This window comes from Hyla sarda, chromosome 2 (assembly GCF_029499605.1).
Source record: "Hyla sarda isolate aHylSar1 chromosome 2, aHylSar1.hap1, whole genome shotgun sequence".
Classification (NCBI taxonomy): domain Eukaryota; kingdom Metazoa; phylum Chordata; class Amphibia; order Anura; family Hylidae; genus Hyla; species Hyla sarda.
The window spans coordinates 482,014,590-482,039,134 of NC_079190.1; the positions used below are offsets into that span (position 1 = coordinate 482,014,590).

The window sequence follows — 24,545 nt, forward strand, 5'->3', positions numbered from 1 at the left end:
TTGGGTAGTATTGTTATTGTTTTTTTTTCTTAAATCAGAAAATTTTATTAAAGGTTTTTTTTTTGCATACAAAACAGAGAAAACACATTGACAAACTAAAACAGCCCACCCACCCCCACAAACGATACCTTCCCCCAGGTCCATATAGCAGATAGAAACTATAGCACCGTGGTATAGCCTGTGAAAAACCATTATGCTCTCATAAGCCGCAGACCTAGAGTCCGCACTAGGTGCTTTTAGCCGCTGTTCCAGAGTAACTTTGTTTTCCCTTGCATATGCAGTTATATAGCTGTACAATGGACCCCCTACACCCTCCATAGAGGTTGGGTCGTCTGCCGCAGCTGCTATTCCGGTACTCCACTGTGAGTGAGAGTTGTCCGATGTACCATGGACCCTCTACACCATCCATAGAGGTTGCAACGTCTGCCACACCCACGGCTGCAGCTTCAGTACCCTGCTATATGTCAGAGTTGACTGTTATTAAACCTTCTGCAGTGCCCATGGAGGACGTGATGTCTTCCGCATCCACTGCTGCATTCCTGGTTCACCACGGCATGTGGGTGTTGTCGAGAGGGTGTCCCTCCATGCACATAGCTTCCCCAGCATCCATGGGAGCGTGCTTCTGCCGCATCGGTGGCTGAATTCTAGCCATCCGCTACTGGTGTGAGACAACCTTACTTTTTGTCCCTGCAGGTGCAATGGCCCTTCTATGGCAGCAGCATCCGCTTACATGGGTGATGTCCCATTCGTTTGAAGAAGGATCGGTTTCTAGTACGATGATTCCAGCGGGTGACTCTGCGTATTCCTCCGCCGCTCTATGGTAATGGCATCCGCCTTTTTCCCCCCTTGGTGGGGGGATATCATTGGCCTTCCAGTGCCGGTAGTTTGTGTGTTTCCTGCTGGATCTTTCACAGCACAGGGTCGGTGGCGAGGAGCTTGCTCTGGCCAGTACAGACGTTTCTTTTCCCTCTTTTTGGGTGGAGTTGTTAGCAGTGTCTCTGTCATGGCTGAGGGACATTCATGTCAAGGTTTCATTGGTTCCAACTCAGGCTCATCCTGGGTTTACATTCCCCACCCTGTGGGAGGCGCTTTAGTGGGCTATGTAGGCCTTATGCTGAGGCTACTTTATCAGTCTCATTTTTACTTCTACGGAAAGGGTTTCTTAGTGGTCTTGGCTCGCCCCTCTGGAGTTGCAGTGGAGTTTCTTGGGTTTCTGCTTTTTCATGGTCAGTCTTTGCATTTCTCCTCCTCTTCCAGTTGGAATGCTGTCAGGCTTCTATACGTTCCTCCTGTGGCTGGTTCAGCCATCTCGTTGAACCCTTCCTCTACCAGCTTAGTGGGGGGCTCCTTTTGGGGTTCAGCCATTGCGCTTCCTCCTCTTCTAAGGGGTTGTGTGGCCCTTGTTCGGTTCCTGTTTTTGCTTTTGCAGCCATTGTCCCCCGATCTCCCAGTATCGGAGGATTTCTTTATTTTGCTCCTGCTCCCTTTTTTGGCGGAGTTCTCTTGGGTTTTGTGCAACTGTTACCGTCTGGCTGTTGCCTTCCTAGCTTTTGCATTGACCCTCTTTGGGGCACTTGTTGGTCCTGCCGGGGCAGTTTCGGTTTTCTCCCCTCTTCCTTTGGGTGGGGTTCTGTCTGTTCTTGCCAGGTCCATACCCTGGCTTCTCCAGCCCCTCATGCTGCACCCTCTCTCTCCCTGTCGGGGTATGTCTTGCTTGAAAGCCATCCTGGTGGTCCTTGTGCTTCCTTCTGGCTGTGAAGGCTCTATTCTTCTCTGCTCTTACTCTCCAGCGATCTTTCTGCTTAGAGTGTCTCTAGTCCTTCCTCTTGAGGCCTTTCTGTTTAGGATGCTTTTGGCTCCCCGGGGTTCCTGGACAGTCTTGGCTGTGGCAAGTCACTTCTTTTTTGGAGTATATCAGTTGTACCGTGCTTGCCCACCAGTCCCTCTCCCTTGGTATTTTGCCTTTTCAGGCTCTCCTTGCCTTGGGCTCTCTTCCAGGTGGCCCTTCCATGCCTCAGGCTCTGGATTGTTTTTCCTGATGCTTATGCTATTCCTGGGGTTCTTGTCTCTGGCCTTTGTGGGGTTCCAGTCCCGATCTTCTCTATTTCTATGCAGAGGCAGTCTTTATTCACCGCTCCAAGTCTTGCCCTGGCCTAGGTGCTCGTCAGTTGGAGAGTTCACTCCTGCTTGAGGATCTCCGCCTCTCGTGGTTTGGGACTCTAGGGTCTTGGAGTGCAGAGGAGTGCTAGTCCCGCCCTCACTTCCTGGACTTTGTCCCAGCTGCTTCAGCTCAGACAAAGTTGATGCTACAGCTGGACAGGATTATGTTCTGGATGACATGGGGACCCCTAGTGGTCTTTTTCTTCTTTTCTATTTTTTTTTTTTTTTTTTTTTGTATAAGCCATGATTTCTTAAAAAAGGAGATAAAAAAAATGTATGGAGTATATTAGGTATATTAGAACGGTTAATGTTTTGCCAAGAAGTACAGCATATAAAAAGTTTTTAAATCTGGCAGTGCCCATTTAAAATAAGATGTTCTAAAATAATCAAGCTCTCTTCGTTTAGCCGGCACCCATGTCATGGTCAAGCGTAGAGAAGTTGTTGATTCATTTGTAGTGATTCACCAATTACTGACCTATTAATAGGCAAATACCAATTCATCTGGGAACATGGCACAAAGATCACAGCTGAACTGTGTGGGCACAGGGATGTGAAGTGCGTGCAGAGTATAGGTGTGAATGGGTGCAAACATAGTTTATTGGCCCAAGCCAAGAGCAGAATAGTTAATTCAGAATATTGACAATATATGTATATAATATATTTATTTATTTTTTAATTTTTTTAATTTTATTTTTTTTGCTTTTGTGACTGCTTAGCCGTTCTTGGTGACTCACAATTTTGGATAATAGCTTCTTCAATCCCATAATCTGTCTCTTTATTGGGAATAATGTGTTTACTTTGAAAGGGCTGCTAAACCTAAACCCTGTCACCCCCATCAGAAAACAAAGTAGTTGGTTTCTATAAGGAACTGGTGCCTGATACCAGAGAACAATAGAGGCTATTCCTAGGTGCTTGTCCCAGTAACATAGGTGTGCATCCTTGGCTGAATGTGCATATTAAACGATGTAGAATACAGAAAGACTCCCGCTCTCACCGCAACCAAAGATGTCTCGCGGCTTCAGCTCGGAACAATCCATGGACGGGACGACAGGACCGGAGTGGGGCGCTCAGAGACGACTGTCGGCGGTTTCGCTCAGTGTGATGCGCATCACACTGTGCGAAACCAATGGCAGTCGCCTCAGAGCGTCCCACTGCCGGCGGTTTCGTGCAGTGTGATGTCCTTCTTCCGGCCTCAAGGCCGGAAGAAGCGCATCAGACTGCGCAAAACAGCCGTCGGTGGTCTCTGAGCGCCCCACTCCAGTCTTGTTGTCCCGTCCATGGATTGTTCCAAGCTGGTGCCGTGAGACATCTTTTGGTTGCGGTGAGTGCAGGAGCCTTTCTGTATTCTACATCGTTTATTGTCTTAAGTTGTATTTCTGATATTCATCCTAGCACCTCTGAGACTCTCGCTATCCTGAGAGCCTGCTGCTATATTAGCCCGTGTCTCCCCAGCTGTGGTTCATTGGTTGAAGGTAGCAGTGCCACTTCGTATTTCTACTACGGAAAGGGTTTCTTAGTGGTCCGTCTACACACTACTATTGCCTATTATGGGATGCCTATCTTTGCTCATACAGTCTTGGCTTGCCCCTCTGGAGTTGCAGTGGAGTTTATTGGGTTTCTGCTTTTTCATGGTCAGTCTTTGCATTTCTCTTCCAGTTGGAATGCTGTCAGTCTTCTATACGTCCTCCTGTGGCTGGTTCAGCCATCTCGTTGAACCCTTCCGCTACCAGCTTAGTGGGGGTCTCCTATTGGGGTTCAGCCATCGCGCTTCCTCCTCTTCTAAGTGGTTGTGTGGCCCTTGTTCGGTTCCTGTTTTTGCTTTTGCAGCCATTGTCCCCCGATCTCCCAGTATCGGAGGATTTCTTTATTTTGCTCCTGCTCCCTTTTTTGGCGGAGTTCTGCTGGGTTTGGTGCAACTGTTACCGTCTGGCTGTTGCCATCCTAGCTTTTGCATTGACCCTCTTTGGGGCACTTGCTGGTCCTGCCGGGGCAGTTTCGGTTTTCTCCCCTCTTCCTTTGGGTGGGTTTCTGTCGGTTCTTGCCAGGTCCATAACCTGGCTTCTCCAGCCCCTCGTGCTGCACCCTCTCTCTCCCTGTCGGGGTATGTCTTGCTTGAAAGCCATCCTGGTGGTCCTTGTGCTTCCTTCTGGCTGTGAAGGCTCTGTTCTTCTCTACTCTATGTTCTGGATGACATGGGGACCCCTAGTGGTCTTTTTTTTTCTATTTTATTATTATTATTTTATTTTTTATTTTTTTTGTATAAGCCATGATTTCTTAAAAAAGAAGATAAAAAAAATGTATGGAGTATATTAGGTATATTAGAACGGTTAATGTTTTGCCAAGAAGTACAGCATATAAAAAGTTTTTAAATCTGGCAGTGCCCATTTAAAATAAAATGTTCTAAAATAATCAGGCTCTCTTCGTTTAGCCGGCACCCATGTCATGGTCAAGCGTAGAGAAGTTGCTGATTCATTTGTAGTGATTCACCAATTACTGACCTATTAATAGGCAAATACCAATTCATCTGGGAACATGGCACAAAGATCACAGCTGAACTGTGTGGGCACAGGGATGTGAAGTGCGTGCAGAGTATAGGTGTGAATGGGTGCAAACATAGTTTATTGGCCCAAGCCAAGAGCAGAATAGTTCATTCAGAATATTGACTATATATATATTATTTTTTGCTTTTGTGACTGCTTAGCCGTTCTTGGTGACTCACAATATTGGATAATAGCTTCTTCAATCCCATAATCTGTCTCATTATTGGTAATAATGTATTTACTGTGAAAGGGCTGCTAAACCTAAACCCTGTCACCCCCGTCAGAAAACAAAGTAGTTGGTTTCTATAAGGAACTGGTGGCTGATACCAGGGAACAATAGAGGCTATTCCTAGGTGCTTGTCCCAGTAACATAGGTGTGCATCCTTGGCTGAATGTGCATATTAAACGATGTAGAATACAGAAAGACTCCCGCACTCACCGCAACCAAACATGTCTCGCGGCTTCAGCTCGGAACAATCCATTGACTGGATGCCGGCCTTGAGGCCGGAAGAAGCGCATCACACTACGCGAAACCAACGGCAGTCGCCTCAGAGCTCCCCACTGCTGGCGGTTTCGTGCAGTGTGATGTGCTTCTTCCGGCCTCAAGGCCGGAAGAAGCGCATCACACTGCACGAAACCGTTGGCAGTCATCTCTGAGCGCCCCACTCCGGTCCTGTCGTCCCGTCCATGGATTGTTCCAAGCTGGTGCCGTGAGACATCTTTTGGTTGCGGTGAGTGCAGGAGTCTTTCTGTATTCTACAGCGTTTATTGTCTTAAGTTGTATTTCTGATATTCATCCTAGCTCCTCTGAGACTCTCGCTATCCTGAGAGCCTTCTGCTATATTAGCCCGTGTCTCCCCAGCTGTGGTTCATTGGTTGAAGGTAGCAGTGCCACTTCGTATTTCTACTGTGCTGTATGAATGTGCATATTACTGAGAGTTCAGGGGTGATGGATGCCGCTGTCTGTATGCAGAATGAGGATTAATGATATATTTATAGCAGTCCTTCTGCTGCACATGGATTTCAGTGAAGGACGTTTTATTGAGATACGCGCTGAGACGTCACTTGGTCGTAACCTTACAGCTGGGATGCGTAGAAGCGCCTCGCCCGGGCGCCTCCATCGTCACTGACCTTTACTGATGTGACGTGAAGATTGGGAAGCAGAGCTCGTGACGCACGCAGCACTGCCTTGGGTTATGGTTATTGCTAAAAATGTAAAGTGCTATTAAAGGGGACTTGTAACAGGGACAGCATTTTCTAATTTGGGGCATGGTTTGTTCAGTTGACTGTTTAAATGGGTACTCCGCCACTAGACACCTTAACCCCTATCCAAATGATAGGGGATAAGATGTCAGAACGTGGGGTCCGGCCATTGGGACCTCCGCAATCTCCGTGCAGCGCCTGGCGTTCTTAGCTGTATGTTTAGAATGCGGGGGTTGTGATACCACGCCCCCTTCATTCATGTGTATGGGAGGGGTCTTGACGGCCCATCTTATCCCCTATCGTTTTATAGGGGATAAGATGTCTAGGGGCGAGTACCCCTTTAAAGGGAATGTGTGTCATCAAAAAATGACCCATTGTTTAAATCAAGTTTTTCTGTCTTATGTTTTAACCATATTTTTAAAGAATTTTTGGTGTTTTTTTATTTTTTTATTTTGTGTTTTAAAATAATCATGAAATCTTGCACTTTCCATTCTGACCACTAGGGATAAAACTACGCGGAGATTTCCTCTTCTGTACAGATCATTTCCCAGTATTGAGTTTCTTCTCATCTTCTCAGAGCAGACAGTACAGTGAAAGGTTATGCCAGTTTATAGATAACAATGGATCCACCACCATTCACAGCAAAGATCAGCACCCCCTTCTTGTATATAGATAACACTGGATCCACCACCATTTGCAGCAGAACTCTGCCTCCTCCTCCCTGTATGTAGATAACCATGTATTTACCGCCATTCACAGCAGAGATCAGCCTCGCCCTCCTTGTATATAGATAACACTGGATCCTACACCATTTACAGCAGAGCTCTGCCTCCCCTCCCTGTATGTAGATAACAATGTATTCTCTGCTGTGAATGGCAGTGATCAGCCTCCCCCTCCTTGTATACAGATAACACTGGATCCACCACCATTTACAGCAGAGATCAGCCTCCCCCTCCCTGTATATTGATAACACTGAATTCACCACCATTCACCGCATCAGCTTCCCCCTCCTTATAGAATGGACTCTTAAAAGGTCACAGAGAATGCTAAGTAGCGTCTCCAATTCTTCTGAATAGGACAGGGCCATTCTATTACTGTCTATGTCCATGCGGCTTGCTGTATATTTTATCACTAAATACTGTTAAAAACAACCCATGCAAGATAGCCGCCCCCTTAATAATGTGCAAAAAACAATTAAAATCGGAAAAAAAATTACATGTTTCAGTATCTTTCTCTAATCCGGAAAAAAAAAAGGTAATACATTCCCGTTAAAGGGGCATGTCTATTTCATCACTAGGATATGTCATGACTTGGGACCCCTGATGCTGACCTTTTTAGGGATCCCTTCTGATATTGGGAATAAAAGGGTTTGCAGGCACTGAGTTTGTTTTTTTTGCCTGCACAAAAAAAATAAGGGGACACAGGACCACACCAGCTCTGCAGACCCTTTATTCTTAGATTGGTGATGGCAGTAAAGGTTGGAACATTTGGACCTAGATAGTTGTCAGGCGGTAAACTTGCGGAAAAAAAAACTTTTTGGAGGGAATCAAACCATGCATGCACCAATATACATAAAATGATTATATTAATATGACAGGCGCCTTTTAAGCATTATAAGAATATCCTATAGACCCTAGGTCTCCAAACTGTGGACCTCCAGCTGTTGCAAAACGACAACTCCCAGCATGCCCGGACAGCCGTTGGCTGTCCGGGCATGTTGGGAGTTGTAGTTTTGCAACAGCTGGAGGTCCACAGTTTGGAGACCACTGCGTTAGTTATTGCTTCTGTTTTTGTATTTCTTCATAATTAAAACACTTTTTTTTTTGTTGTTTTTTTTTTATTTATATTTTGTCTTTTGTTTGATTCTAGCCTGGAATGTTCATCTTGTATGGAGATCGGGCCATAGAAGACCTACACAGTATCTATGATCCTTGCTTCTTAATGCCACTTTTTTGTGAACTGCTCAGACCAGGTAACCTGCCATGGCTTATAGTCATCATACTCATTAGCCTACAGTAAGATAACTCATTGCAGTATTATCAGTCCTATATAACTAATTATAGGTCTCTATGGTGACCATTAAAAGGGTACTCTGGCGAAAAATTTTATTTTTTACTTTTTTAATAAACTGGTGCCAGAAAGTTATACAGATTTGTAAATTACTTCTTATTAAAAATCTTAATCCTTCCAGTACTTATCAGCTGCTTTATGCTCCAGAGGAAGTTCTTTTCTTTTAGAATTTCTTTTCTGTCTGACCACAGTGCTCTCTGCTGACACCTCTGTCCATGTCAGGAACTGTCCAGAGCAGAGGAGCAAATCCCCATAGCAAACCTCTCCTGCTCTGGACAGTTCCTGACATGGACAAAGGGGTCAGCAGAGAGCACTGTGGTAAGACAGATAATAAATTCAAATAAAAAAAGAACTTCCTGTGTAGTATACAGCAGCTGATAAGTACTGGAAGGATTAAGATTTTTAAACGGAAGTCATTTACAAACCTGTATAACTTTTTGGCACCAGTTGATTAAAATGTTTCCACTGGAGTACCCCTTTAATGAACCCTTAATCGGAGATTCCGTTATTCTTATGCCACTTCAGAATAGCTGCTATACATGGGTCCTTGGCTGGCCAAGAGGAAACAGGGGTCGGAGTGCATTTCTTTGAATGGGGCGGGGGTGAAAACACTACTTCATCTTGCTGGGGGGGGGGGGTGTTCCTGTGCAGTGCTGGATCAGGAATGGTACTGTGCAGGGAAGAAACATCTGGCAACATCTGCACCCCCACACTGTGGCCCCTTAAACCACTGGAGTAGCGTATTCTGCAAATGCCATTCAATCTAATGAAACTACACTAAGTAGGGTTGTGTCTGATATTGCAGCTCAGGTGTTGAAGTATATCCAAAAGACTTGTAAAATCCTGCATGGTTTTATTACCTTGAAGGGTTACTCCGGGTGGCTAAAACATATCTCTTATCCACAGGATAGGGGATAAGTGCTTGACAGCTAGGGGTCCGACTGCTGGGAGAGACCCTTCTATGGGTAAACAAAGATTTCTCATTCTTTCAGTTTCAGGGTGCAGATCAGAGCTAGACTGTTTGACAGAAATGGCAAACAGCCCATCTCTGATCTTCTCCCTGGCACTTCCTTTCCCTTACTTCAATCACAGCACTTGCTTCTCACTGCTATACTATGATATATTGCTGGTGAAAGTGCATTGAACTGAACAGGCTGACACTGTGTTACAGTACTATGAATAGCATGTTGGAGAGAGAAGGTGCTCTATGAGCAGAAATGAAAGGAACAGCAGCAGCACAGCAAGTCAGGGGTTACACTAAGCACTGAACTGCTGCTAATGATGACTACAAACTAAAGGGAATGGGGATAGTAGGGATTTCAGGAGGCCGCACTGTGTATGTACTGCAGAAGAACACATGGGACAGGTGCCCAGGACTTTATTAGGTGGTCTATCATGAGAGGGAAGCCTTGATTTATTTCACAGTGTGGATACTCTGGAGAATGCAGACAGGCTCACAGATTACATATACCAGCCTAGGCTCTCTCTCTTTGATGCACATTGCACTAGCTATACCCCACTGTGTTCCATGTTGGCGTCTCTGTTACTGGACACCCACAAAGACCCTAAAAACTTACAGAACACTTATGGATACTTCCAGTGGAACATTTTCATATAATTCATGAATAACCGCATGGTTGACACTACTAGTGCCTTGTCTGATAGTGACCATTCCTGTTTGTCCTCTGCAGAGCTGGTGGTGGACTGTGTGAAGTTTGCAGAGATGAATGCCCTGGGGCTGACGTTGGCTGCACTCAGTAGTTACGATTACAGCATGAGAGCTGCCGCTTATCACAACCTGGGCTCCTTTGTGTCTCACTTGGAAGGGGCCCGATTCAGAGATAAGAAGCAGGTAAGGATGTCATCTGCAGGGCATTCTCCTTAATCTAATTTATTTTATTTATTTAAATCATTTATTATTAAAATGTATTATATTTTATTATTGTTTTTTAATATTTTTTTTCCCAATAATGTTTATCATTCTTAATTTTCACCTATTATCATCAAGAGCCATTCTGTGCTGATTCATTTCTTAATAGAGTCGTTTTCAAAATACAGCCCTCATAACAGCTGGAGGGCCTCAGTGTAGAGCGTGACTTTTCAGAATAAGCTGACCTATGTGTATTCATGAGGAGCAGCACTATTCTGGCCATTATATAACTTGTATATGACATGTTTCAGCATATTTCTGCTCTGCAGTTTTCATCTCTAATTTTCAGTTCTCTTAGAGCTGGTGGGCAGAGCTCCCTCCTCCTCCCTCCATAGACATGTATTGGCATGTCTTGCCGACACAGGACAAAGTGGAGATGATTTTAAGAGTGAAATACAGTCTCCCAGGAGAGGGAAGAAGCTTGATAACAGGAGAAAGAAGCATTTTTTTTGTCTAATAAGATATTTTACAGAGATTCTTATATTCACTTGTACTATTGATCTGTGCAAAAGTTTGCTCAAATGACAGTGCCTATTCAATGTAACTTTTATAGTGCTTTAAGCTCCTTTTTATGATACACAGCTCCAAATCCCCTACATACACTTAGATCCAAAACATCATAATGGCTGCCTGCAGCCACGACTACCAGAAGTCTAGGAGCATGTTCACATGCTGTTATACATACAATAACATATGGTTTTATGTCCATTTTTTTTCCGGTCATACGGTTACTGATAGACGTACAATGCTTCTGTTCCGTTCCAGCTGCAGTGCCTACTAGATGTGATCAAGAATGGAATCCGCCAGGAGAATGTCCGGCTGCCGTTTGCATTGAGTCTGTATGGTGCCAGAGCTGCCCAGGTTCTTCTCAAACCAGGTATATTCATCATATTATATATGGGAACAACCAGGGGTCAAATCCTGGGGGGAAAAGTGTGGGAACTCTTCCACTTAAGGCTTAGTCCTTCTGTGTTCTTGCTGTGCAAAAAGTGCAGGAACTCCGTTCCCACAGGTAACTGCATGACTTACTGCAGGGAAAAACCATAATATAGCAAGCATGCGAAACATATAAGAATTGCACAGTTGTTGCTTCTAGCATTCATTGTTACATAGAGAAGGTTGGAACACCGAGGATGGGATTCCAACATATACTGTGGTGAAGAGCAGTTAATGTCATTCATTTGAAAGGCCCAAATGGTGCCGGCAGAGAGAAGAAAGATGGGAGGCCACCAGCACGGAGCAGACACTGCGCACTGGCCGCAGCCTCCCCGCAAAGAGCAGGAGAGACGGGCTGCCACAGGGATGCTGTGCAGCAGTTGCAGGGACTGTTGCAGATTGTGAAGAAAGGGAGAGCCTACCTGCTCTAAGAGAAGAGTTCAGAGAGACTCTCCTCCCCCCAGGCTGCTATAGCAGGAGGAGCAGAGGCGAAAGAGTAACGCAGACCCAGGGTACAGCCACCTGGTGCTGGCTGTTAGCCAGAAGGGGTTAACAGTGCATACCTTATGCCCCGTGACCCTGCATCACAGATGGGGATCAGGCAGCGCCATGCTCCTGTCACCCAACCTAAATCAAAATAATAAAGGAGAGAGAAAACCGAACCACATTCTTAAGAGAACTAGAGCTCCAGACCTGTGTCTGCCTCCTACTGACACTAAGCTAAAACTGATGAGCTCAGAGTCGGGGGCGGGTATATCCTGCCGGGAGGAGCCAACTTCTTTTTCTTTGCCTAGTGTTATCCTCCTATTGACAAGCAGCAGATACCCATGGTTCCTGTGGTCCCCAATGCAGCATCCGAGAAATAGTGTATACAGCCCAGAGTCACTACTCTCCATTCGGGATATTGAAATGAATGGCACCCACTGCTCTTCGCCACAGTTTGTCGACATCCAATCGACAATCAATCGTCTTAATCAAGTCTAACCTATTGTTATAAGGATTCTGCATTAACTCACAACTCTCATTGTGATCATAATATTTGCCACCAAGCGTACCGAGAAATGTTGGGATCAATGTAATAGAGGGACAGATTATGTGTTACGCCGTTTTGTTGCAATTGTCCAAAATCATCGTAAAAGTTAAGTTTTTGCCACAATTTGGGAAACCACAGCAAGAACTGCCATATTACCGTGCCACACCTGCAACTTGTGAATAAAGTCTGGTAATTGGGCGGCTTATACAGTTCCCTGATAAAACAGTCCTCCTTCTCCGTTACAGAGGAACATATGTACATCCGGACCACCAGGTTCCTGTTATCTCATGAATATTTGGACCTGAAGAAAGTTCCAGATTTCTACAGACTGTTCTTCAGTTCTGACGTAGAGGTAGGTTGGTTGCTGGTAATGGGATGATATCTGATATATATTTTTATGCAAGGTTGAATGTAATCTGTTGTTCCCCGTTATCTACATTGCTTGCTGTAAGACACTTTTTTTTTTTATAGAATAAACATCTAAGTTTTTTCATCTTAATACGTGATCTATCCATCGATCTATCTATCTTGTATCTATTTATTTATCTATCGGTCTCATTCCTATCGGTCTCATTCCTATCGGTCTCATTCCTATCGGTCTCATTCCTATCGGTCTCATTCCTATCGGTCTCATTCCTATCGGTCTCATTCCTATCGGTCTCATTTCCGTCCGCGAGCTAGGGGCATGCTGCATAAAGTATGGGCCGTTAACCCCTCCTCACCAACAACCAGCGCCTGGCAGTGTACCCTGTTTCCGGGTCCCCCGCTTGCATGATTCATGTGGCGTTTAGCTGGTTGAAGACTCCTCATGTGAGTATGTGCCACATGGGTGAGTATGTCTCCCTGCCCCCCCCCCCCCCCCATCGCCCCTCTCCCTCTTTTCTGTGGGGTGTTTTTAGGATACTTTATTCTCCGGGGTTAGGGGGGATCTTCTGGGTTCAGGCTCCCCCTGCACATGTTATCTGGCGCTTCCTCCTATGGCTCTGCTGGGGCTAATGGCGGCGCTGGTGATCTCTTGGCTCTGTCCCTGTAGCGGAACTTACTTGTAGAGGGGGCCTTCTCTCCTTCTTCCTTTTCCTAAGCAGCCCTTGCGGCTGTCACGGCTCTGGCACAAGTTCCCCTGCAACAGTCCCTGCACTGTCACATGGCAGTAAACCCGCTGCCCAGGGGACCACGACCGGCTACTGTTCCGGCACCGGTGGTCTCCTCCTTTCTCTGCGCTCGCTGCCGTCATATCAGGCTCTTCAGTGCACCAGAGGGGGCCTCGGCCCACAGGCAGCCGGAATTTAGCCCGCGGCTTGGGCCTTCTCCTCCACTATGCTCCGCTCATCTCCTTACATTGCCCGGGGCCGGCACTTCAGCTGCAGGGATTATGTTTCCCTCCCCCTTTCCGGTCTCCCTCTTATGGCCGGTCAGCTCGCTCGCGCTCCAGGGGTCAGGGCTAAGGGTCATTTAGCTTCCCCCCCCCCTCCCCCCTTTTTCTGCCTTAACCACTCATAATGGTCCTCGGCTGTACTCTGGGCAGTGACCTCCCTAGGGCTTTCCCCCTCTTTCTCACTCTGTTGCCGGCTCCTTACATGGGTTGCTCCTGCTGCCTCTACTCTGCCATTTGTACCAGCTGCCTCCCTCAGACATCTGTTCCTCTCTGGACTCAGGACACGGTGCTGTTTGCTCCGGCTACCTTCCCTCAGACTGCTTCTCATGGGACAAAGGAATCTGGGTGAGCTCACTCCTTGTCTGTCTGGGCTGTCTGACTTAAGTGTGCCTCTCATGTCCGATCCTAGACCCGACTGTCCTGCCTGTATGGTCTTGCGGCCTGGCTACCGCTCAAGATGGTCCACCGGAGCGTGTGGGGTCTGACCCCGCTCCGCTATGGGTTTTCCCCTCTCTCCCAGTCGATATGCGACTTGGCCAGGGTCTCTCGGGAGGTGTGTTCCGCTTTGGAGCGGTCCTCACTGCGCCCGTCTTCTAGGGAGCCTACTGTGGTTTTGCCTGACCCCCCCTCTCTGCGGCCTTCCCGTGGCCGCCCAGGTCAACTATCTTTGGATTCTTCTCCAGAGGCCTCGGCTCGGTTGGCATGCTCCCTCTCCTCCTCCTCCTGGCGCGGCCGATGCGACCGGTCTTTCAGTGTCCGTTCCTGGTCCCCGCACCCCAGCTCTCGCTCTACCTCACCCCTCTCCCTGCACCCCATGGTGTGCTCCCGGTCCCCTGGGGAGCTGATGAACTCTGATGCGGAGCCACCCTCTGACTCATAGGAGGTGTCCTGTATGTTGGACATGGTGGATAGTCTGGTGTCGGCTGTCAAGGACACCTTCCACCTACAGGACTCAGAAACTTCGGACGTTGCACCTGAAGTGTCCTTCCACCGCGCTTGTCGTTCTCCCAAGATCATCAGTTCCCATGCGGAATTTGACGAGCTGTTGGAAGCGGCGTGGAAGCACCCGGAAAAATGCTTCCAAGGGGCCAAAAAGGTTTGGGTTTTCTTTCCCTTTCCACAGGACCTGGTCCCCAAATGGACCTCTCCACCTACGGTGGATCCCCCTGTGTCGCGATTGTCCAAGTCTACTACGCTGGCGGATGCGGCCTCTTTCAAGGATCCCTCTGACAAGCGCATTGAAAGTTTGGCCAAGTGTGCATATGAAGTGGCCGGTACGGCTTTGTTGCCGGCTTTCGCCTCTACCTGGGTGTCCAAATCGCTGTCTGTTTGGGTTTCTCAACTCCGCCTAGATATTCTTGCTGGCTCCTCCCCCGGCAACCAGGCAGATTTGGCACAGCAACTCTCGAATGCCGGTGAATACATCTGCTCTGCTTCCCTGGAGTAAGCCCACTGTGCAGCTTTTGTCTCAGGCAACATTGTTGCTCTCCGGCGCTCTATGTGGCTCAAGGCGTGGAATGCCGACGCGGTCTCTAAGCGTTCTCTTACGGACCTTCCATTTTTAGCGTCTCATCTCTTTGGCAAGAAGCTGGACGAGATTATATCTGAGGCTACCGGAGGCAAAAGTTCTCTTTTGCCCTAAAATGGTTCGCGCCGCATGGAAGCGCAAAGGAAATCTTCCTTTCGGCCCTTTGTTTTCTTTGGGCCGCTTAGACAAGCCGACGGCTTCCAGGTTAGGAGAGCCCCTTCCTTCAAGGCTCACCTCCTGGAAAGGGGGGACCCATTCAAACCGCCCTCCTGCCAAGTCCCCCTTCCTTCAAGGCTCACCTCCCACTGCCTGATGGGGCTCCCTCTCGAGTGGGCGGTCACCTGTCCCTCTTACGGGACTCTTGGCTTGCGCAGGTGCAGGACGCTTGGGTTCAGGAGGCTGTTTCCCAGGGCTATCGGATAGAATTTGGTTCTATTCCCCGGCATCGTTTTTCTCGGTCCCGCCCTCCTCGGTCTCCCACCCTCGCTGCGGCCTTTTAGGTTGCCCTTCGCACCCTTCTGTCCGAGAGAGTGATTGTACCGGTTCCTCCTCGGGAACGTTTTCGGGTGGGCGGCACCCACAGCGTGTTGGCAATGCAAGAGGCAGCAAGGATTCTCTCCTGGGCAGAAAGACACGTTCCCACCATCTCGGCGATCCATATCCCCAGGGTGGACAATTGGGAGGCATACTTTCTCAGCTGCTCCACGTCCGATCCGGGAAGTGGTCTCTCCACCCGGAGGTCTTTGCTCAAATATGCCGTCGTTGGGGGACGCCAGACGTGGATCGCTGGAATAGGAAGGTCCCACGCTTCGTTGCCTGGTCCCGGGATCCTCTGGCATTAGCAGTGGATGCTCTGGTGGACCCTTGGTCCTCATTCTCTCTCTTCCCCCCTACCTCTTCCCTTAGCTTCTGCTACTTCCCAGGGTAGTCCGGAAACTTAAGGCGGAGGGAGTCTCTGCCATTCTAGTGGTGCCGGATTGGCCTCGTCGCGGGTGGTATGCAGAAGTGGTTAGTCTCGTCGTAGACATTCCCATCTTCCAGACCGCCCTGACATGCTCACGCAAGGACCCTTCTGCCACCCCAATTCACTACTGCTGCGTTTGACAGCGTCGTTTTGAGGTCTCAGGGTTCCACTACTCGGGTCATCCGGACAATGCTTCGTGCCCGGGAGCCCTCGTCCTCTAGGATCTACCACTGCACCTGGAGGGCCTATTTCCGTTGGTGTGAGGCCCGATGCTTTGCAGGTTGCTCCGTTTGAGCCGCTTAGGCAAGGGTCTCTTCGGTTTCTCTCTTGGAAGGTTGCCTTCCTAGTTGCGGTTACGTCCATTCGCCATGTCTGGGAATTGGCATCCCTCTCTTGCTGTCCCCCCTTCCTGCTTCTTAATCAGAAGGAGGTGGTTCTTCAGCCGGTGCCTTCTTTCCAACCTAAGGTTCGTCTCCTCTGTCCACCTGAAAGAAGACATTGTGTTGCCTTCCTTCTGCTCAGCCCCTTCTCATCCCCGGGAGCTGCAGATGGAAATGGTTCAGGCCGTTCGGACTTGCCTGTCTTTCATGTCTTCCTTATGGCATTGTGACTCACTGTTTGTCCTCTCTGAAGGGCGGCGCAAGGGGCTCCAGGCCTCTAAGGCGACTATCTCCCAGTGGATTTGGTCCGCCATCTCGGAGGCCTATCGTTGTAAGGGAGAAGTTCCCCCTTTTCGGGTGACTGCTCACTCCGCTCGCGCGGAGGGGGCCTCTTGGGCAGTCAGCCTCAGGTATTCAGCTGTGAAAGTTTGCAAGGCGTCTACTTGGTCGTCCGTGAACACCTTCTCTAAGTTCTATCGTGTTCATACTTTTGCGTCTGCTGACGCGGGTCTTGGCTGCAAGGTTTTACAGGCAGCGGTTCATTCGTCAACCTGAGTTTGTTCTGGCTGGGATCTCTGTGTTCCCTTCCCAGGGACTGCTTTAGGACATCCCATGGTTCCTGTGTCCCCCAATTGAAGTGATCGAGAAAAGTAGATTTTTTATACTTATGTGAAATCTCTTTCTCTGAGCTTCTATTGAGGGACACATGGGTTTTGTTCGGACTGTTTTCTCTTACTGTCGGTTCTCCTTCTGCTTTGGGACTAAAATGATTAGCTCAGAGTCAGGGGGCTGGGTATATCCTGCCGGCAGGAGCCAACATCCTTTTGTTTTTTGCCTAGTGTCAGCCTCCTAGTGGCAAGCAGCATTTACCCCATGGTCCTGTGTCCCCCAATAGAAGCTCCGAGAAAGAGATTCTCATATCTATCTCATATCTCTCTATCTTTCTATCTATCGATCACATATCTATCTTATTTATCTCATTTCTATCTTTCTTTCTATCTATCTCATATCTATCTTTCTGTCTATCTCATATCCATCTATCTCATATCCATCTATCTCATATCTATCTATCTTTGTAGTATCTGGAGCTTTGTTTCTCTCCAGCAGAGCTCCAAATCCCCTGCTTATTACCATCTATCTGCAGCTACCATGCGGGGGTTGGGATATGACTATATACTGTGTTATTGAGTGTATACAGGCATCTCCTAAGAATCCTCTAGTGGGGGCTACAGGCAGCCAGCAGGAATTTGGAGCTTTGTATTAGTAAAATAAAGGCTTTACCACTATTAATATACATAAAAAATGCTTTATATTGGACATTAACCTTATGTTGTGATGTTTGGGTCTCTGGATTTTCTTTTTCTCACGTTTTCTGTTCTTCCAGCATAAGGTGGAGCGTGAATGGATTTTGTCACTATTAAGCGACGGAATGAGGGACAAGTATTGCTACGAGCTGTACGATTACCAGAGGCTTTTTATGGTCATCATGTGTTACTACAACAGTCCCCTGTGTGATGAGACCTCTCAGGTACGGTCATCCTTATTATATTTAGGGATACTTCCTTAGGCCATGTTCACATGCTTATGGTGAAATAGCCCCCCCAACCCCAGCCCCCCCTCCATATGCATTCAACTAGGCTAGTCTATAGCTTCTCTGTGTGCAGTTTTTACAGAATGCATCTGCTTTGAATTTTAAAATCATAGGCACATTTATTAGGCCACATTCACACATGTAATACACACATGAGATTGCAACAATATTACAGATTCCAAATCATAAACCTGATAAACAAATCTACGGTTTAAGGGGAAGTGCTATATAAAACATAACTTTTAATGTTTCTAATAAAAAAACACCCAAAAATGTGATTCCATCACCATTACTAAAAAATGCGACACAGGATCCGTATGGATCACCACCCATCCGATGGATTTATCAAATGTCTCATAAATATCATATAGATGTCAGATATTCTCATCAAGTATCACAAAAATATCTCAGAACTGTATCAATTGTTCTTTATATCATTAGTTCTCAACGCGTTTCTACTCCCATTCGGAGCGTCCTCAGGAGAAACTTTAAATATACAGATACCACATAAATGAAGCTGAGTATCATATAAAACAAGAGATGTCATATGCTCATAGAGATAGCATTGTTTAAATGATGGATGAATGGCATAATAGTTCTACATGCCATCCCTCGGGTGTGATCATAGCCAGCAGTCCAGTGGAGATATGCAGGTATTGCCTAGGAGAAAAAGCGACAATGGGGTAAGCCCCAGCTCACAATACAGTGCTGTAAATTCTTTTAAACAAAAAGATTTTTGCTGGGAGTTTCACACTCACAATACTCTCCGTTGTTTGCAGACACCTGTGAATTAAACACAATGCAATCCTGTAAATAGAAAAGCTCCGTTGTACCTGCAAAAAAAGAGGAGGCTAGCTATAAGGCCACTAGTCAGCTACTCACGGTTTGCTGAACGTACTGCCGATCACAGGATCCCGGGGCGTGCGCAACCCGCAGTGGCGGGGAGCCGGACTAAGTCTAACCGGCTTCTGTGCGCTTCTCGGCCTTTTGGCTAAGATCAAGTGTAGTATCTGTTCTTATCAGTTTTCATGCTGGTGGGGATGGGTGCTGCATGGAGGATGCAGGTGTACCAGGGCTTTCCGGGGCTGGTTCTGAGGAATCAGCTCGACGGCTGCCCCGATGTGACCTGTTCCCTCCGGGTCTCGCCATGAGGCTGAGAGGGTCTAGAGCAGAGGTACTTTTGTGCCTCGGGGAGTGGTGACCCCGAGGTGCCGAAACTCACTGGGAGAATAGGCTCACTGAGTTGAAGCACGGGCACCATAATCTCTTCACCTTGTGGCACTCACCTCTTGATTCCCGGCCTTCTGGCTAGGATCAGAGAAATTTTTATAGATCCGGCCGGATGTCCGGGCAGTATATCTGCACACATTCACTTATTTATTTCTTTTTTTGTCTCACTGTGTCACTTTTTGCGTGTTGTGTGTTCACAGGATTTGTCAGGATGCGGTAGCCCTTCTGGGTGTCCCTCCTGGCGGTCTAGGGGAGGTGTGTGTGGCCATTAGGTTCCGCACCTCCCTGCAAACACCCCGGGTACTCCTGCTTTGGCAGGGTACCTACCGTAATCGGCTCTGCGGGCAGATACCTTGGCTAACGCCAAGGGGGATGCCGGGAGCATTTGTGGTCCCCTAGTAGCTTCGGCGAAAAGGGACATCGAACCTGGAACCTCGCAGGTACCTTTTGGTCCGGAGGCGAAGGGTAAGGTTTGTTGGGGGGCCTCTCTCCTATCGGAGAAGGGCTTGCGATAGACCGCATCCTTTGTGCACGTTTTTTTAGTGTAACACGTTTGCACTTTTTCTTGCACTTTGGGTGAATCGAAAGCACGTTCCTCGGCTTTAAAAAAAAAAAAAAAAAAAGTCTAACCGGCTTCTGTGCGCTCATTTAAGTGGTGGCAAACGTAGTGGTGAACATGCGACAATGCGGTACCTCTTTTTTTGCAGGTACAACGGAGCTTTTCTATTTACAGGATTGCATTGTGTTTAATTCACAGGTGTCTGCAAACAACGGAGAGTATTGTGAGTGTGAAACTCCCAGCAAAAATCTTTTTGTTTAAAAGAATTTACAGCACTGTATTGTGAGCTGGGGCTTACCCCATTGTCGCTTTTTCTCCTAGGCAATACCTGCATATCTCCACTGGACTGCTGGCTATGATCACACCCGAGGGATGGCATGTAGAACTATTATGCCATTCATCCATCATTTAAACAATGCTATCTCTATGAGCATATGACATCTCTTGTTTTATATGATACTCAGCTTCATTTATGTGGTATCTGTATATTTAAAGTTTCTCCTGAGGACGCTCCGAATGGGAGTAGAAACGCGTTGAGAACTAATGATATAAAGAACAATTGATACAGTTCTGAGATATTTTTGTGATACTTGATGAGAATATCTGACATCTATATGATATTTATGAGACATTTGATAAATCCATCGGATGGGTGGTGATCCATACGGATCCTGTGTCGCATTTTTTAGTAATGGTGATGGAATCACATTCTTGGGTGTTTTTTATTAGAAACATTAAAAGTTATGTTTTATATAGCACTTCCCCTTAAACCGTAGATTTGTTTATCAGGTTTATTATTTGGAATTTTTTGATACTGGGAGCTATTGGACCCCTTGTAGGTCTTGTTTGTACAACTATTCTACATATGCATCTATTGAACAATATTACAGATGCAAGCTCCAGCCAAACAGGTTAGGTCTAGAGCAGTGTTTCCCAACCGTTGTGCCTCCAGCTGTTGCAGAAGTACAATTCCCAGCCTAAGACTGTTCATTATTAGAAGATAAGGTTGCTTTTTTTCCTCCCAAAACAGCGCCACACATGTCCACTGGTTGCGTGTGGTATTACAGCTCAGCCCTGTACAGCAGTGTTTCCAAACCAGTGTGCCTCCAGCTGTTGAAAACCTACAACTCCCAGTATATGGCAGTCCGGGCATGCTGGGAATTGTAGTTTTGCAACAACTGGAGGCACATTGGTTGAGAGACACTGCTGTAGAGAAACACAATTAAAAGTGCAATATTGATCTTCAATGTTTTCAGTCTCTTGATCTGTGGCCGGGCCCAAAAAAAAAGAATCTAAACTTTCTTTGCATGCCACAACCCATAAAAACAGATTATATATGAGAGCAGTAAATTATAGTAATCCCCAGCTCATGGCATAAAAAACACGGGTACAACAGGTGAGAATGCAGCTTTGTCCTGCACATAAAAGGGATATATAGAATACTCCATATACTTGCATTATATCCTCAGTGGATCCACTCAGGATTTAGGAGCAGCGTTCTGAACGTGTGAACAGGACCTTATGTTTTTTGGGTGTTTATTTGTATTGGTCTGATGATAGGTTATTAGTATAAATTCACACTTGGGAGGGTAAAGCTCAGTTGCATGGTTTCTTATAAAGTGTCTTTTGATGGTAAACTTTTTTATTTTTAAAAATCAACTGGTGCCAGAAAGTTAAACAGATTTGTAAATTAAAAGGAATATGGATACCGCTCTCACCAGCGCTGGACCCCCCTCACACCTGTGCTGCGTACTGCCGGCACCGCCTCCGGCAACTCCTTATGCTAGAAAGAACTCCGTCCGGCACCAAGGTATGGGGTAAAAAAGGCTTGTCTTTATTTATTCCACTGCAGGATACATACAGATCAAGATGTCTGACGCGTTTCGCCCTTTACAGGGCTTAATCGTAGACTCAGTCTACAATTAAGCCCTGTAAAGGGCGAAACGCGTCAGACATCTTGATCTGTATGTATCCTGCAGTGGAATAAATAAAGACAAGCCTTTTTTACCCCATACCTTGGTGCCGGACGGAGTTCTTTCTAGATTTGTAAATTACTTCTAATAAAAAATCTTAATCCTTCCAGTACTTATTAGCTGCTGAATACTACAGAGGAAATTATTTTCTTTTTGGAACACAATGCTCTCTGCTGACATCACGGGCACAGTGCTCTCTGCTGACATCTCTGTCCATTTTAAGAACTTTCCAGAGTAGGAGAAAATCCCCATAGGAAACATATACTGCTCTGGACAGTTCCTAAAATGGACAGAGATGTCAGCAGAGAGCACTGTGCTCGTGATGTCAGCAGAGAGCTCTGTGTTTCAAAAAGAAAATAATTTCCTCTGCAGTATTAAGCAGCTAATAAGTACTGGAAGGATTAGGATTTTTTAATAGAAGTAATTTACAAATCTGTTTAACTTTCTGGCACCAGTTGATTTAAAAAAAAGAAGTTTTCCACCGGAGTACCCCTTTAAGTCTGCACTGTGTAATGACTAGCTTGCATTGACTTTTTAGATCTGATTTCTGTCCTGTTTTCTCTATAGACTCTTGTCATGGATGTGTTTCTAAAAGCTTCTAAAATCCCCAAAGCGGCTTACGAGGTGATTAGAGATCACAGCCTTCTAACCTGGATACAGAATATACTGGGAAAGTGGTATGTAAAATGGACGCTATTGCGCTACAAAAATGTTCTGAAAAATGTAGACTGCTGCCACTAGGAGGCGACACTAAGCCAAAACTGGCTCCTCTCCTGCAAACACTGAGCTACCGTAATGAGTTTTAGATATTTTTTTTTGTTTTTTTTTCTATTGCTTATGTAATGTTTTACCTTTTCCTCTATTCTTTGAGTAGACAGGCTTTCTCTGGTGTGAGGTTTGTCCTTTCTATGATAAGATTTTCTCCTGCCAGGACAGTACTATAACCATATTTTTCCTCCTCCTCTCTCTAAAAGTAGTACCTTGAGCTGTTGTAGAACTACAACTCCCAGCATGCCCGGACAGCCAACGGCTGTCCGGGCATGCTGGAAGTTGTAGTTTTGAAACAGCTGGAGGCACCCTGGTTGGGAAACACTGCTGTACACTTAAGCTGCAATGCCACACACAACCTATGGATAAGAGTGGCACTGTTTTATTTTTAATTTTTATGCCTTATGCCAGTTGTAGTTTTGCAACAGCTGGGGGCACCCTGGTTGGTAAGCACTGCTGTACACTTAAGCTGCAATGCCACACACAAGCTATGGATAAGAGTGGCGCTGTTTTATTTTTATGCCAGTTGTAGTTTTGCAACAGCTGGGGGCACCCTGGTTGGTAAGCACTGCTGTACACTTAAGCTGCAATGCCACACACAAGCTATGGATAAGAGTGGCGCTGTTTTATTTTTATACCAGTTGTAGTTTTGCAACAGCTGGAGGCACCCTGGTTGGTAAGCACTGCTGTACACTTAAGCTGCAATGCCACACACAAGCTATGGATAAGAGTGGCGCTGTTTTATTTTTATACCAGTTGTAGTTTTGCAACAGCTGGGGGCACCCTGGTTGGTAAGCACTGCTGTACACTTAAGCTGCAATGCCACACACAACCTATGGATAAGAGTGGCGCTGTTTTATTTTTATGCCAGTTGTAGTTTTGCAACAGCTGGGGGCACCCTGGTTGGTAAGCACTGCTGTACACTTAAGCTGCAATGCCACACACAAGCTATGGATAAGAGTGGCGCTGTTTTATTTTTATGCCAGTTGTAGTTTTGCAACAGCTGGGGGCACCCTGGTTGGTAAGCACTGCTGTACACTTAAGCTGCGATGCCACACACACCCTATGGATAGGAGTGGCGCAGTTTTATTTATTTATTTTTATGCCAGTTGTAGTTTTGCAACAGCTGGAGGCACCCTGGTTAGGAAGCACTGGCCTATAGGAATGACACTTTTTTTTCCCTCACGCCTCTATATTCCGTTTTGCAGGTATGTGGAAAATAAAACCCTGGGCGCCGTGATAACCTTACTTCACAATTTGTGGTTTACGAATCTCGGAGTGAAAGGGAAGGCCAAGTCTAAAGAAGCGCAAGAAAAGTTTCTTCCTCTCCACTTGGTGAACGAGTGTCTTTCTGTGTTAATGATCCTTCTCAGACACATTCGGTAAGTCGCTGTTTTTTTTTATTTTTTTTTATTTTTTTTTGTAAAATCAAAAATTTATGTTTAGGATTGTTAGGCCTTCTTCCCAGACGGAATATACCAGTGGCATCGGGACGGAAATTCCGTTGCAGCAGAGTCCCATTGTTTTCCGTTGCAGCAGAGTCCCATTGTTTTCAATGGGATTCTACTGCATTGTGCACATGGCGGAATCGGGAAATCCTGATACGGGCCTCCGCAGAAAGTATTGGCATGCCAATTCCTTCTGCAGAATCCACTCAGAAATGCCTAACTACAACTCCCAGCATTTCCGGGCAGCCTATGGCTATTTGGGAATGCTGGGAGCTGTAGTCAGGCAACAGTCGGAGGCAAGCTGGTTGGAAAACATTGGAATCATGTATACGGGTACGTTCAGACGAGTGGATCCACAGCGTATTTTACGCTGCGGATCCGCCGCCAAAGGACCCCTACAGGGTGCCTCAGAGTCGCCGCGCATGCGCAGTGTACTCACACACATCGTGGCCACTCCCCCTGCTCCCTGAGCTAGGCCGAGAGCAGCCGCGATGTGCGAGAATACTGCACATGCGCGTGGCGACTCTCACATTGCAGTGTGTCGGCTCGTAGCAGTGTATTGCCGCTATGAGTAGGCACATCTAAAGACACCCTGTAGCGGTCCCTCGGCGGCGGATCCACAGCGTAAAATACGCCGTGGATCCGCTCATCTGAACGTGTACCCGAAGACCATGTTAGTCCATGTAGAGACTTACAGTTGCATCTTTTACAGTGGGACCCTATGAGCGACAGTCACAGTATGACCTTTTTAGCAGTAAATATCAGGGCTTTCCTTTGGAAGGTTGCTTGGGAAAATGTTCTGCTTCTCGTAGTTGACTGAAATGCAATGTGAATAGAGCCTAAAAAACGCTTCCATT

The 24,545-nt window shown here is 46.6% G+C and overlaps 1 protein-coding gene and 1 pseudogene across 2 annotated transcripts in view; both read left to right on the forward strand.

Annotated features, from left to right (window-relative positions):
• Positions 1-24,545, forward strand: part of URB1 (URB1 ribosome biogenesis homolog) — a 112,027-nt gene that overhangs the window by 78,398 nt on the left and 9,084 nt on the right. For both annotated transcript variants that reach the window (XM_056559494.1, XM_056559495.1), the window contains 7 exons: positions 7,773-7,875; positions 9,665-9,825; positions 10,669-10,780; positions 12,118-12,224; positions 17,504-17,647; positions 22,040-22,149; positions 23,449-23,622. In XM_056559494.1, coding sequence (XP_056415469.1) covers positions 7,773-7,875; positions 9,665-9,825; positions 10,669-10,780; positions 12,118-12,224; positions 17,504-17,647; positions 22,040-22,149; positions 23,449-23,622 — 911 coding nt within the window. The remainder of the gene's footprint in view (positions 1-7,772; positions 7,876-9,664; positions 9,826-10,668; positions 10,781-12,117; positions 12,225-17,503; positions 17,648-22,039; positions 22,150-23,448; positions 23,623-24,545) is intronic.
• On the forward strand, positions 18,682-18,841 carry LOC130359849 (U2 spliceosomal RNA; annotated as a pseudogene).